The sequence below is a fragment of the Dipteris shenzhenensis genome, chromosome 12 (assembly GCF_047967505.1).
Source record: "Dipteris shenzhenensis isolate YYH24624 ecotype China chromosome 12, Dip_SZ_1.0, whole genome shotgun sequence".
Lineage (NCBI taxonomy): Eukaryota > Viridiplantae > Streptophyta > Polypodiopsida > Gleicheniales > Dipteridaceae > Dipteris > Dipteris shenzhenensis.
The window spans coordinates 8,459,975-8,474,179 of record NC_141607.1 but is presented as its reverse complement, the minus strand read 5'-3'; the positions used below and the strand labels follow the sequence as shown (position 1 = coordinate 8,474,179).

Below are 14,205 nucleotides of genomic sequence, written 5' to 3'. Positions count from 1 at the left end.
TGGCCCTAGCAAGTTAGGATCCATTAAATGTTCTAGGACCACATACGTAATTTATTGTATGCATGGGTAGAGAGATCATAGTGCAAAATCTTTATAAAGAAAGATTTTAAAATGAAATTCGCAATTTATTAGGTTAGAATAGTTGTTTGAATTAAAATATATGTACTTTAATTAATCTAATAAGCCGTTTTTAGCTTTTAAGTTGATTTTTATAGCTTTTTAGCTTTTTATGATGTGTTGTGTTGAGATTTGTCCATTTTTTGCATGGTTCTGTGTGAGCATTGAGGCTTGGTCTTGCAAAACCAGTCAGTTTCCTTCATCTTCTACCAGTGCGTATGATTTTCTAGGGCTCCTTGCCACCCCCCTTGCTCTTGCAAATTATTATGTAGCATCCTGCTGCACTTTTGGCCTCTTCCTACTTGACACTTTCATAGTTGCACCTTCCAAGGCATCACTACTCTGCTCTAGCCTACCCACACCTAGAATCATCAAATTTCTACTTGTTCCTAGCCTAGAATTTGCCAGCACTGCTAATTTGTGTACTAATTGTGGCACCAAGTAGGACTTGATGATTATGTTGGCATGTAAGATTTCATGTTACGGGAGTGTTGGATGATCATATAGGTGTAGAGCTGGGGCACTTTTTCCTCTATCTAGTGGAGGTTTTTTCCCTTGTGCTATTTAGTGCTTAGTAGGTACAGTTCCATGTGACCTACGGGGTGTGATCATTGTTGTACTTAGCATACCTTGTGGATGGACTACTAAGCACTAAATAGCACAGGGGGAAAAACCCCACTCAATCTAAGCATCATCCACTTTGAGTTTCCAACTTCTCGCATCTATGTGTCTCCTTGCTATCAACGCCAACAATTCGTATCAAAGCTGCATTTTGGATCCAGCCCGAGAGGATTGTGAGAGCTTGACATGGATCAGGCTCGCCAGAAGTAGGAAGAAACTGTCATCTTCGATTGGATGGGAGCCATGAGCACCTTATCAGCCAACATGGCAGAAAGTAATCCAGGAATCATCCGCTGCGCTTGCTTTAGGTGAACTAGTTTATGAAACGATGCTTTTTCAGATGCAGAGTGTAAACTACTCGGTGCTTTCTATCAACCTGACATTTGGACATCTTAACTCGATTATTGCACTAGCTCTCGCGCGGCTTTTTCGTTTGTTTCTTCTCTTGGCTTCCCATCGGTCCCTTTGTAGACAAAGATTTATTCTTCCACGTTGGGGGGCTTTGCATACGCTTCGTTTTTCATTACCGCAACAGTTTGCTTATTCGCCATTGCAAACTAGGCTTATTGGGTCCAACTACATTGGTGTCTCAGAGCTATGGCTCTCGTTTCTCACTGCACTTATTAGCTTAGTCTCCATCACCTTCAGGTTCTACTTGGCTTTTACAAAAATCTTGGGTCGTGGGAGTTTTCCATAGATTTCCTGACGTTAGGTGACTTTACTTTACACAGCTTCATCGCAAGATTTGGGATCACGGTCCTCAACTTGTTTGCCCAAGACTCTAGCATTGCGCTTCACGATCCTCCGTCCATGCTTGACACACACTTCAACTCGGCTAGCTTTGCTTGTCGCTCACTTGGTGCTTCTTGGTTCATTGTGCACGTTGGCTTTGGCTTGTCTTGCTCTTCTATTTTTGTTTTTACTTCTTGAGGGATTTGTTTAGTTATTTACTCTACATACTTTTGTTTCTTTTTACTTCTTATGGAGTTATTTATATTTCTGGTTACACACACACTTATTTAATTATTTATTGACATATTGCTACTTATTTTAAGTAAGTTGTCACTACTTCTCTTCTCAATAAGGTTTTATTAATTGGAAGCTAGGTAGTCATAGATTTATTTCATTTTCAAACAACAGATTTTGTAGAGTCGTTTGAATGAAATGATTGCGAGTTGCCAAACACATATACTTGAACTTAAGAGATTGTAATTAAGCTGGAATTAAGACTTATACAACTTAAACACAAAGTGAGATCATTGGAAATTGCAATATGATTGAGGGGCCAAGACCCCCCCCCCCCCCTTATCCAGGCTCACTTTATTCTTGAAAATGGAGATACAAGACCAAGGTGCAATGCACCTTCCAAACTGATGAACTCAGTGAAAGCCTAGGACCTAGATACAAGACTCAAGAGCATATGTACAAGGTAGACAACAAAAAGGAGGACTCCAACAAGCTCAGGTTTCAACTCTTGGCGCACTAGTTTCTAGAAAGATAGTAGAAACAACATGAAATAGTGCTGTAAATGAGATAAACTTGACAATACAGGCTCCCTTCGTGACTTGACCCTTTTGTAGATGAAGTCCTTGATGCCTCTGAAGCTACCTTGGGTGAGGAGAGTGTGGAAATGGGGCTGGAATGAGAACAGCTTAGAAAAAACAGCCTGTAGGCTAGAGAGAGAAAGACTTTATGGAGTGATAGCTGTAGAGAGAGAGTGCCAATGCTGATCCCAAGGGAGGGGATGTAAGAGAGGAGCTGCTGCTGTTCCAGAGGTGCACAGAAAGGCAGATTTCTGCAAGGGGAATGGGCTGGAACAGTAGAGAGAGAAAGACTGCAGCAGGAGAGAGAAAGGGGCTGTGGCTGCTCCAGGCTAGGAGAAGGAGAGAGGATGCTGCTGCTGTTCCAGAAGAGCTGAGAGGAGGCAGATTTCTGGAGAAGTGGGGCTGGAACTGTAGAGAGAGAGTGTGCTGCTGGAGAGAGAGAGAAAGTGCTGCTGAGGTGAGAGAATGGCCTGGGGAGAAGCTGGCTGCACCCAAGGAGTTGGAGAGGTTCTGCTGCATCAACCAAAAGGAGGGAGAAGAAAAGTGACAAATTTTTCATGTAGGGAATGAAGGGGAGAGGCCTTCTTTTATAGGCTCAGCCCCCCCCCTAGGCTTAGAGTGGAAGGTGGACACTTGTCCCAGATTTTTGGTGGGCTGCAGTCCCAAAGAGGACAATCCACAACCTGCCCCAAATCTACTAGATTTGGGGCCAGACACTTGGCCTGCATGCCCTGCCACTTGCCATGCATGCTGCCACATGTGTGGGACAGGTGGACTGACCTGCCAGCTCAGATTCCATGTGGCAGTCTACCACGTGTCAGTTGCCACGTGTGACTCCCAAAAACCCTAAAATTTCAAAGTTGTCAGAATTCAATTCTGATCACACCCACGGGTTCCTAACAGCTTGGACTATCTATTGACGTACTCTAAGGTCATAATTGAGCCATATTGAGCTCATTTGTTTGTCGTCTTATCTTGTATCTCCATTACTCTTGGCATGTTGCTAGGCCCACACCCAAAGCTCAGGGAACATTCTCTTGAATGGTTCCTAGGTCAGTATGCAATCTGTGCATTTGATTGGTCCCATGTTTGGGTACTCAAGTGGGGTGTGGTTTCCAGATGTCCCTCTCAAAGAGAGGCCATCACTCTTGTGGGTCACTAATGCCCATAACCCCAAGCAAGGGGGTCCACCCTCAAAAGCTACACCTAGTCCCCATTGTCCGTAACTGAACAGTAGGAAAACATTTCATTTCTTAATAAGCATACTATTGAAAAACAAAAAGAAATAGTACCAAGCAAGTGGATACATGTTGAAGCAGGATGACACAGAGGCTGTAGCAATTTTGTGGATGCAGTGCACTATTCATACTCCTCTCAACCATTAGTAGATTTGCTCTCTCTGCAAGTACCGAAGAAGGTGGTGGTGAGGTTAGCCGAGTAACTCAAGGATATGACCATGACGAGGCAATGGAGACACATGACATGGATAGCTTGGTCCAAACTCAAGACCATCTTGCAACAAGAGAGGAAGAGGACATTGATGGTACTATAGAGTCAAACCCGTATGATCCCTATGACACCAAAGAGGAGGATGACCACTTGGTGCTTAATGTCACTCGGGACAAGTCATCATGATGGACCTAGAGGGAACCAAGAGCAGATTGGACAACTACAAGGAGTTATGCACATCCGAATTGGAGTCGAGGACCCTCCACACAATGGAGCTGACACACCCCATATGGAGAGGAGGACATCGCTGACCTTACTTTGCTTAACCTTTATCTGTCAGAGGCAGATCTCCCCACGATTGAGGATCTTCCTTTGGACTACTTATAAGGTGGAAGGATTATCATACTAAGGAATGCTCAATTAGGCCCAAAAGGGCGAAAAGAAAATGACGTCTAGTGCTGCCTCTACATCTCAACCACTTCAAGAGGAAAAACCAATATTTTTTTCGCACTCATGGTTGTGGGAACTGGAGGGTCACTTTCCCCTGGAAGATACTCCTGCATATGATTGGGAGACAACCCCACATCAATAAGCATGCCCCAGGTTGATCATGCATGGAACTGGCGGTACCTTAACATTGGGACTGAGGACCAACCTCGGCATCTCAAGGTAGCTAGTTGGGTTTGGGAGCACACTTATCTTCTTGATGCACCTACGTAACTTTTTTCAAGAATATGTGGATATCTTTGCTTGGTCATATGAAGATCTAAAGGGGGTCCCGGTTGAATTCATGGAGCACTGCATCGACTTATACCCAGATGCAGACCCAGTGATCAGAGCACCATACCGCATGAATCCCAATTATAGTAAAGTCGTCCAACCTGATATTGCGAAAATGGAGCAAGCAGCATTGATATACCCGGTGGACTACTCCAATTGGATAAGTGGCATCCTTATTGTTCCCAAACATGAGACATGGAAATTTTGGGTATGTGTAGACTAACGGGTTTGAATGCAGCAACAAGAAGAGACTGCTTTTTCTCCTATTCACAGACAAGGTGTTAGAAATCGTCGTTAGCCATGGTCTATACTCATTCATGGATAGGCATAGCAGGTACAACTAAGTCAGGATGAGGGAGAAAGATCAATCAAGGACAACTTTCATCATCACCCAATGGGGCATGTATGCTTACAAAATGATGCCCTTTGTTTGTATAATGCACTGGTAACATTTCAACGCCTAGTCACCATACTCTCCCAAGAGAATATTAGCAAGTTTATTGAGGTCTTTTAAGATTATTTATTTGCTTTCAATGGGAAGAATGCCTCCCACCTTGATCCTGCAGTACAAATCGATTATTTACAGACGTTGAGATGGGTCTTTGATAAATGCAGAGAATTCGCTTGTGCTTCAAAACTAACAAGTGCTTCTTTCTAGCACTACGCGGGGTTCTCCTTGGCCACATTGTTTCTGCTAAAGGAATGACTACAGATCCAGCTAAGGTGGAGGTGACACTTACCTCGACTATTCCCCACACACCTAGAGAAATGATGTCCTTTTTGGAGCATGTGGGTAGTTACAAAAGGTTCATCCGTTTCTATGAGGACGTTGTAGTCGCACTGACAGAACTTCTCCACCAAGAACAGTCCTTTGTCTGTCCATGTAGGACCATCTCGTGAAGGCACCAATTCTATGCAAGCCTAATTGGAAAGTCATTTTTCATGTTCATGTGGAAGATAGTAGATGGGCCACTGATGCCATATTGGCTCAACCTGACAAGGACCACAAGGTGGATTTCAGCTGACAACTGAACACAGCAGAATGCAATTATAGTACTACAGAACAGGAGGGTCTCAGCATAGTTTATGCCATGACCAAGTACCACAACTACCTCTTGGGAAGCAAGTTTATAATCATCATGGATCAAGGTTGTGGTGGAATAGATTGACGAAGATGGCAAGATTTTTACCCACAAAGACAGTCGTAAGTGCTTCTAAACTCTCTCATCATTCTGTTGAGCAGTTGTTCAGGCTACAGGTTGCCTTGTAACATAGTCAATGACAAAGATCTGAAGTTGTTTGGGCACTTCTAGCAAGAAATTAGGAACTACCTTGTGTATGAGTTTCGCTGATCATCGTGAGTCAAATGGGCAAACAGAGGGGGTTTTGGAAGATATAGTACGGGCGTATGTCTCCAAGAGGATGTCTGATTGAGAGAAGAACACCGCAAGAATGAAAATTGCCTACAATACTGCTAAGCATACGGTCACTGATTTATGCCCGTCTATGCTTATGTGCGGATATCAACCTAGGTCTCTTGTGACGGTTGGATTGAAGGGTATTTAGCTAGATGCAGTTAAAGATTTCTTGCAAGACATGGAAGAGATGCTAGTGACGCACGAGAATCTATCACGAGTACTCAGGATAGAGCGTGGTTTTATGCTGATAGACGGCATCCGCCTAGAGAGTTTTCAAAGGGAATGCACATATACTTGCGAATTATGGACAGGGTTGGTCAAAAGGTTATCCCCTAGTTACCGGGGACCCTTATTGATCTTGAAAAAGATAAATGAGGTTACATACAAAGTAGAATTGCCTCCAACATGTAAAAGTTCACCCCGTCTTTTACATCAATAGACTGAAAGATGCGTCAAGGGCTGGAGATACTCTTGCCTTGGCCAAGAACGTGTGGAAGTATTATTTCTTTGAGTAGGATTACCTTGAATGTACTTTTTAAACATGCGAGAACTCCAACAAGACATGGTTTGGAAGCAGAGGGATAAAACTTTTGGATATCTAGTCATCCATGATTTCTTCTTGATCTTGCTCATCTACATCAATCATTTTTCTTTTTGAAGATTTATCTTTGTCTTCTTGTATTTGTGAGACCCTTGGTAAAGTCTATTTTGATTTCCTATTTGCCAAATTCAAGACATCATGTAATGCATCTTAGCATTCTAGTGGACTGTGATGGTGCACATCATCCCTATCCAGCCCCCCCTAGCTCTAGCCTTAGTTGCCACCAGCGCTGCCAAGCCCCAGCCCTAGCCGCCGCCGCCGCCGTCAAGACTCAGCCCTATCCGCTACCAGCAGTGCCCTAGCCGTCAACCCTAGCCACCGCCCTAGCGTTAGCCAGCCCGTCTTCGTCAGCCCATCATCTCCACGTCACCCCGGGCCTAGTCTAGGGGTTAGCTTTAACTTTGGGGGTACTCAGATATGTCCAGCAAGGAATGGCCAACTCTTTCCTCAAAATCCCCCTCAACACCAGCAACCTCAACCAAGGCATGATATGCGACAATGACAACCATGACGCCCTCTTCGTTTGCACGCAATACCAACAAGCAGGTTCAAAGCGACCCATCATTGGGCAACATGAACAAATTTGTTATTTGTAGCAAACAGTCCGAGAGTTAAGGCTGGAGCTGGCAGAAGTAAAGGCTCGACTTCACGTTCTAGAAGGGCTTGGCAAATAGGCAGTGATTGATGAGGTTGTGAAGTCTTGTAAGGCTTCCCCCCCTACCCCCTAGTTAGTCTCCACAATCAAGGATTTAGTTCATAATGAAATACTTTTGGCCAAATAGGAGGTCATTGTGGAGTTTGAAGCAAAGGTCAACAAACTTGATATTCAGCAAGAGATCAAGGACATGAAGCCAAATGGGATAATGCATTGAGAATCAGAATTTGGGGACTCCCAGAAGGATGCTACAAGGAGGACTCATTCAGTGATACCCTAGCAAATGTCAAAGCAGCCATGCCCGACAACATCAATTGGATAGCTGACGAGGATGACAAGCTTGATAATTCTGATGATGATGGTGAAGCTAGGATAGTCTTTATCGACCATAGTAAAGGTCATGCTATCCTTAAGTTTAATTCACGATATTTAGGTCTCAAGATTTTACGACAATCCTATAAGCTGAAAGGTACTAAGTTATGGATAGCCAAGGAAAGGCTCAGCTGAAAGATAAAGCAATGGAATTAGCCAAAGTTAGGGCTGCCAGGAAGGATGGTAAATGGGCAGTGTATCGCGAAGGAATAGCAATCATTAAGGAGTTTAAATCAAAACCAAAAGACTCTCGGTCTTAAAATGATGTATGACCAACTATATGTTTTTCCAGGACAATCTACGTACTCTAAATAAGTGAAGTTGCTTTATGCAATCTTAAGGAGTTGCCATGTGCCCTCCCTAAACTAATGTATTGGATGGCTTTTCTATTGTCCCATAGACCTTTGGTCTCCCGTGGACATTAATAGACTTTTTTTCTTTCTTTCTTTCTCCCTAATAGGCAAGTGGGTTGGTCAACTATCCATCAGAATGTCAAAACCTCTGTGTGATGTCTATGGGACCAAATCTGTCGATTGGCTAAGGATAGAGAAACTAATCTAGGCTGACAATAGCTCTGGTGAGGGCTTGCGTCATCAAGAAAGCAAGACAGGTAGCTCATTTTTTGGCAACCACCACTGTCATTCCATTCATCTATCTCTCATGTGTAAGTCAACACAAAGGTGAGTTAGTTCTACGATGCTCTTTGCATTCTGAATGTGTCACGTCTCCGACGGTCATTAGTTTCGATCTCCTAAGTAAAGGAAGTTTGTGATCGCCTAGGTAAAGGAAGTTTGTGATCGCCTTCTGGATGGACTCAACGGGTCCTCTTCGTCTCGCCTCTACAGTCAAAGGAGTTGGTTTCTATGTTGCTTGGCCCCAAGTAGGAAGGTTTCCACACACCAATGACCAGGAAGGTTGCCTATATACCCGCCTGACTACCATGAGACAAATCGATCTAAAAAAGATTATTGCCCACTCCTCAATAGCCCAATGTTACCACTTTGCCCTCCCGACGTCCCCATTGAAGTTTGAAGATGGAGGTTCTCTGCCGCCCTCAACAAGTCCTGTGTGGCACCAAATTCGGCGAGCCTTAGTTACGTTGTTTTGAGTGAGAACAAATGCAAAAAAGAGGGAAAGATGTTCCCGAGGTGGAGAACAAAATTTGATGTTGCGTACAATTAGCCCTGCCGCCCGACCTGTCATCCCGAAGAAAACCGATTCTCTTCCTTGAGCCATCGGAGTTTCGTGCTCTTGCCGGATCCTTTCCATCTCTATCTCTATTTATGGTTGATTGCCGCTTTTCTATCGGGCCGCGGTTGAATCTCCAGATTCTCTCTATCATCCATTGATCGGGCTCCATTACTACAGCGAGCGGTCTGAGTTTCCTCGGCTTATTTGGCTTGGGGATGTCGGGCTTGAACTTGTACGCACTTGTACGGAGGTGCGGTAAGGACCTCCCTTTCAAACCAATTTCGTTCTTTTTTTTAAAATCAAATGTCTTTAACTGGATTGACTGTTCCAGGTTCCGTAGCTTCACCTCTTCCCAAAAAAAAAAAAAAAACTATTGAAAATTTCAAATGAAAGGCAGTATCTTGCTGCTCAAAAAATCATAAGAAAGACACTCTTACCATAAGAAGCGTAGCTTCCCAAATTTGTTATAATTAGAAGTAGGTAAGGGCAAAGAGAGAGAACCTCTTCAAGGGCAATTATGCTTGGTAAGACATAGTCCAACTGGCGGGCCCCATGATTAGATACAATAATTCCAGCGACTCCAGCTTGTACTGCTAAAGATGCTGTCCATAAGCCAACAGAATTTCACTTATGTCAATAGCAATCATCAATTGCATGTAAGAATGCAATCGTTCTCATTCGAAGAGCTTGAACCAACCCATAAGCAAATTCCATGCTAGGAAAAACAGCGGATATGCAGGGAGCCAACAACAGCCACAATTTACAAACGAAATTACAGAAACTATAACTAGCTGAACAGTCGAATCAAGATGCTGTGCCTAAGCTCAGAGTAGTGAACTGTCCTCAAGCAATCAAGACTATGTCAAACACCTTTAAAACACTCACCATCATCACCGGTCAAGACCCCTTTCAGAATTATTGGAAGATTTGTAATTGACTGTAACCACTTTATATCCTGCAAGCAATCAAGAGGTATTAACGAGAGGTCATGAAAATTTGATATGAAGACTCCTGACCGTTACATGTATATCCCTCCAGCAAAAACTGCAGTCCAATGTTCGTGGCAGAAAATATTCAATCGACTATCCACAGAACATTCATTCAGGTTGATTCCATACTGAAAATAAGAGAGCAATTAAGTAGAAACATTATAGCTGAGATCATAACCTTGATTCAGGCCCTGGGGCCTGCCTTCCCCCACCCAACAGATGTCTATGCACACATCAGGAAATACCACGCTCAAAAATTGCATTGCATGGCTGCTGCATAACCAGTAATTTCATTGTGCCTGAAGATAATATGTTCACAAACAAACAAGGACCTTCATACAGAAGGTTGGAAAAAATGTATAGGGCTTTCCTGCATGTATCTTTTCCACATGGTGATTTCAAAAAGGCTATGAATATCCTTTCGAGGAGTTAAGATCACTAGGAACAAGATTGGTGTTTAATATTTTACAATTCTCAAGACCAGACAACAAAGGTGTAATTTTGTTATCTCAGGAGGATCAAAGGGATGGAAATGGAGAAAAGATCAACAAAGGTGTGATTTTGTTATCTCTGAGCCTTGATCTTCTATCCATGTCTATCGCTCATCTACTATCCACAGGTGCATGTTCAATGTAATACATCTTGATGAATTGGAGAAACATCTACAGACCCCACTTGCTCATGCATTATTTTTGCTAGAAACAAGATTTAAAAGTTATTTTTCCTGGTGTTCCATCTTTTCAAATTCTGAAGGCCAGACAACTAAGGTTGATTTGTTAGCACAGCATTTGGATCAAATAAATGGACATGGAGAGAAGATCAAGGCTCTTGAGCCTTGATCTTAACTGCATGTCCCTCGTTCATGTACTAGCCACAGGGGCATGTTCAATGCAATACATCTTGAAGAACAGGAGAAAAACCTAGAGACCGCATTTTCTCAAGCTATGCACAACCCTTTTGCCCTGTTAAATCAGCGCCTCTTGTGCCTAGCCTGATTGGCCCTTTGTACATGGTACCATGAGATTAAAGCAACCCCAATCTAAGTGAACATGGACAGCCTGGGAAGAAGGCAACATGGCAGAAGGTTGGTTAGTGCAAGTGTTAATATATTTTATCACAGAGTCCCTTGTGCAATTGAATCCAGCCTATCTTGACTTTGGACATTGCACAAGGGAAGGATGTTAGAATTGAGAGAATATGGAGCGTATATTTCTTAGTCTAGCCTTGAGTTCTCAAATAGGTTCCCTCATGAATTAAAGCATAAAATGATGAATTTCAAGCACTACACTCCCTCTATCAGAACAACCGCAATGAAAGTGCTGATGAGAAATAACATATGAGACAAGACACAGTTTATTAGACGCTGACAAAGGACAACGAGGCTCACCCCTACAGGGGATTTTTGCCGATTACAAAAAGACTTGACTCTCAAAGACACATATACTCAGCTGAGCGTAAGGACAAGCTAGACCACTACATGACGTAGAACTGAGAAGACTCGACGATAACAACACCCACCTATAGACGACTCTCATTAGGACGGAGCTGCTTCTGGACAAAGACAGGGATCTCGTAGCAGCTCAATGTATTTGTAGAAGAAGCCAGTGTCACCGCCAAGCTATGCATCGTCGCCATTAATTTGTCCACTGCCATGCAGCATATGATTGGTCCACCGCCATGTTGCGGGGTGAGTTGTCACTTGGGGTCCACGCAAAGACTCCCACGTCAAGTGACCAATAGAGCTCCACCAAGGTGTATGGACCAATCAGAGCACAAAGATCGTTTACCCCTCACATCAAGGTCACCTATGAAGATCATGCCAAAAGAAATCTCGCTTCACGAGATCATATGTCTTCTCGACTCCTGGATGTCCCGCACACGGGCTATCATGGCATTGTCGAATGACTCTCTGCCTGAGATCATTCTGACCGGGTACTACAACCTTGCCATTTCTAACTAGCATACCATCCCTTATGGCATATCTTGCATAAGTTTGGCCTTTTCTGGATGCCAGGTCATCCTTTTCATTTTCCCCGGGTTTTAACACATGAGCCTTAGGCCATAAGCTCTTGACAAACTCGTCCACCTTCTGAGTTTCTCTGATCTCGGTCATTAGAGCACTCTCTAATACCGTGAAACTCAGGTTATGCATAATGCGAGACAACGCATCAGCTACCTTATTGTCTTTTCCCCTTCGGTACCGAATCGTTAAATTAAACTCCTGCATGAGCTCTGCCCACCTAGCTTGGCGGCCCCTCAAGTCAGGCTGTTTACAGAAATGTTTCAGAGTATCATGATCCACATCCACATAAAACTCTGAACCATACAGATAATGCCTCCATGTTTTCAAAGCATGGATAACAGCATACAACTCCAATTCATGAGTTGGCCAATTCCTTTGAGAGGGAGAAAGCTTCTTGCTTTCAAAGGCTACTGGCCTTCCCTCTTGAAGGAGAACTGCTCCTACCGCAATGCCACTCGCATCGGTTTCTAGGAACAACGGTTTCTGGGGATCAACTATTTTTAACACCGGTCCTGAGACCACAGCTTGTTTTATGGTGTTAAAACTTTCCTGTTGATTCTGTCCCCAAATAAAAGGTACTTTATCTGAGGTCAGATCAGTCAATGGCGATACTATTCCGGAATATCCTTTGATATGCCTTCTATAAAACTGGACAAATCCCAAGAATGATCGCAACAACGCGGTCAGACTCTGAGGGATTGGCCAAGTTAGTATCGCAGCCACTTTCTTCGGATCCATTTCTACCCCCTGTGGAGTAATTATGAACCCTAAATACTCAAGCCTAACCATACACAGTATAGTTTTCTTTTTATTCACATAAAGACTGGCTTTCCTCAAAGTACTGAACACTATCCTTAAGTGTTCACAATGCTCAGTAACACTTTTACTGAATATCAAGATATCGTCAATAAAATGTACTACGAACTTTCCGATATACGGACGTAGTAAATCGTTCATAAGCATGACGAAGGTCGCTGGAGCATTGGTAAGTCCGAAGGGCATTACCAAAAACTCATAATGACCAAACCTGCTTCTAAAAGCGGTTTTATGCACATCCTCGGCTCTAATCCGGATCTGATGATAGCCGCACTTAAGATCTATCTTGCTGAAAATCACGGCTCCATGTAATGCATCTAGCAAATCATCAATCCGAGCCATCGGATACCTGTGCTTAACAGTGATATTATTTAATGCTCTGTAATCTATACAGAGGCGAAACGTATCATCCTTTTTCCTCTTTAATATCACTGGTGAAGCAAAAGGTGAGAAACTTGGTTGAATCTGCCCCAACTTTAGGTATTCTTCCAGTTGCCTACGCACCTCCGCTTCTTCAGTAAAGCTCATTCTATAGGGAGGTCTATTTACAGGTTCTGCCCCGGGATCAGCTCAATCTTATGCTGAACTTTCCGCTCTGGAGGTAACCCATAAGGTAGTTCATCCCTGAAACATTCAGAGAACTCCTCTGTTATAAGATTAGCCAGCTTGGCCATCTCATCACTTTGCATAACATCAGTGCTAGCCGAAGACTCATCTACCGACTCTACCGATGCTGTGCAAAGGTACTGATGAGGTTGAAGGCAACCAAAGCATAAGCCTTCTCTCCTCGCTTTTTCCCTTTGTTCTGGGTTCAAGGGAGACTTAGATTAAGCCCGGGCTGCCATTGGAGTTACTTTCCTTTTCACTCCAATGGTGGTACTCGGTTTAGGAGTTTCAGCCGGTCTCGCCTGCTTGGCTTGACCACTCGGCTGCGAACCACTCCCTCTACTAGCCCACTTCTTCTTAAACCCAGACTTCTTCGGATACCCATACTGGGTTCCGACCTGTGCAAACCCACTTGGCTTGCTGCCCTTGGCATCCTCGTAGTTCAGGGCTATAGCTATTGCATCATCTAGCGTGTTCGCGTACTTAGCCCGAACTTCCATTTTTATTCGATCATTCAATCCAAATATGAAATCTTTCACTTGGATTGATTGAGGCAGGGGTTCGTCAACCTTCATTACACTCTCTCGAAACTTATCAGTGTATTCTGCCACTGATAAATTTCTCTGACGAAGGTTTCTATATTGATCCCAAGCTCGGGATGCCTCGTCAGGAGGTAAGAAGTGTTTCCTGAACTCTCTTTTAAACCCCTCCCAGGTAGTGGATGCTATGCCATCTTTTTGTTGTTTAATCCACCACCGATCCGCAGCCTCACTAAACATATGGGTGGCCTCGCGGATCTTTTTGATGTCATTTCTGATCTCACAAATGGTGAACGCCTCGTCCCATTTGTGTAACCAGGTCTCAATGACATCGGAGCTACGGTCGTTCATCCGACCAGAATACTTTTCCGGTCTGTAATTCGCAATATTCGGCACTTTAGCCTTCCTAGGCTCGACCGTATGGACACTAGACTCCAGTTCCATTGGAGCCTTTCCCTTCTCTTCTCGAGAAGGTCTGGCAGAC

The 14,205-nt window shown here is 43.6% G+C and overlaps 1 protein-coding gene across 2 annotated transcripts in view; it reads right to left on the bottom strand.

Annotated features, from left to right (window-relative positions):
* Nucleotides 1–14,205, bottom strand: part of LOC147895767 (glycolate oxidase 2-like) — a 117,544-nt gene that overhangs the window by 17,577 nt on the left and 85,762 nt on the right. For both annotated transcript variants that reach the window (XM_087382165.1, XM_087382166.1), the window contains 2 exons: nucleotides 9,634–9,703; nucleotides 9,250–9,350 (listed from right to left, as the gene is read on the bottom strand). In XM_087382165.1, coding sequence (XP_087238291.1) covers nucleotides 9,250–9,350; nucleotides 9,634–9,703 — 171 coding nt within the window. The remainder of the gene's footprint in view (nucleotides 1–9,249; nucleotides 9,351–9,633; nucleotides 9,704–14,205) is intronic.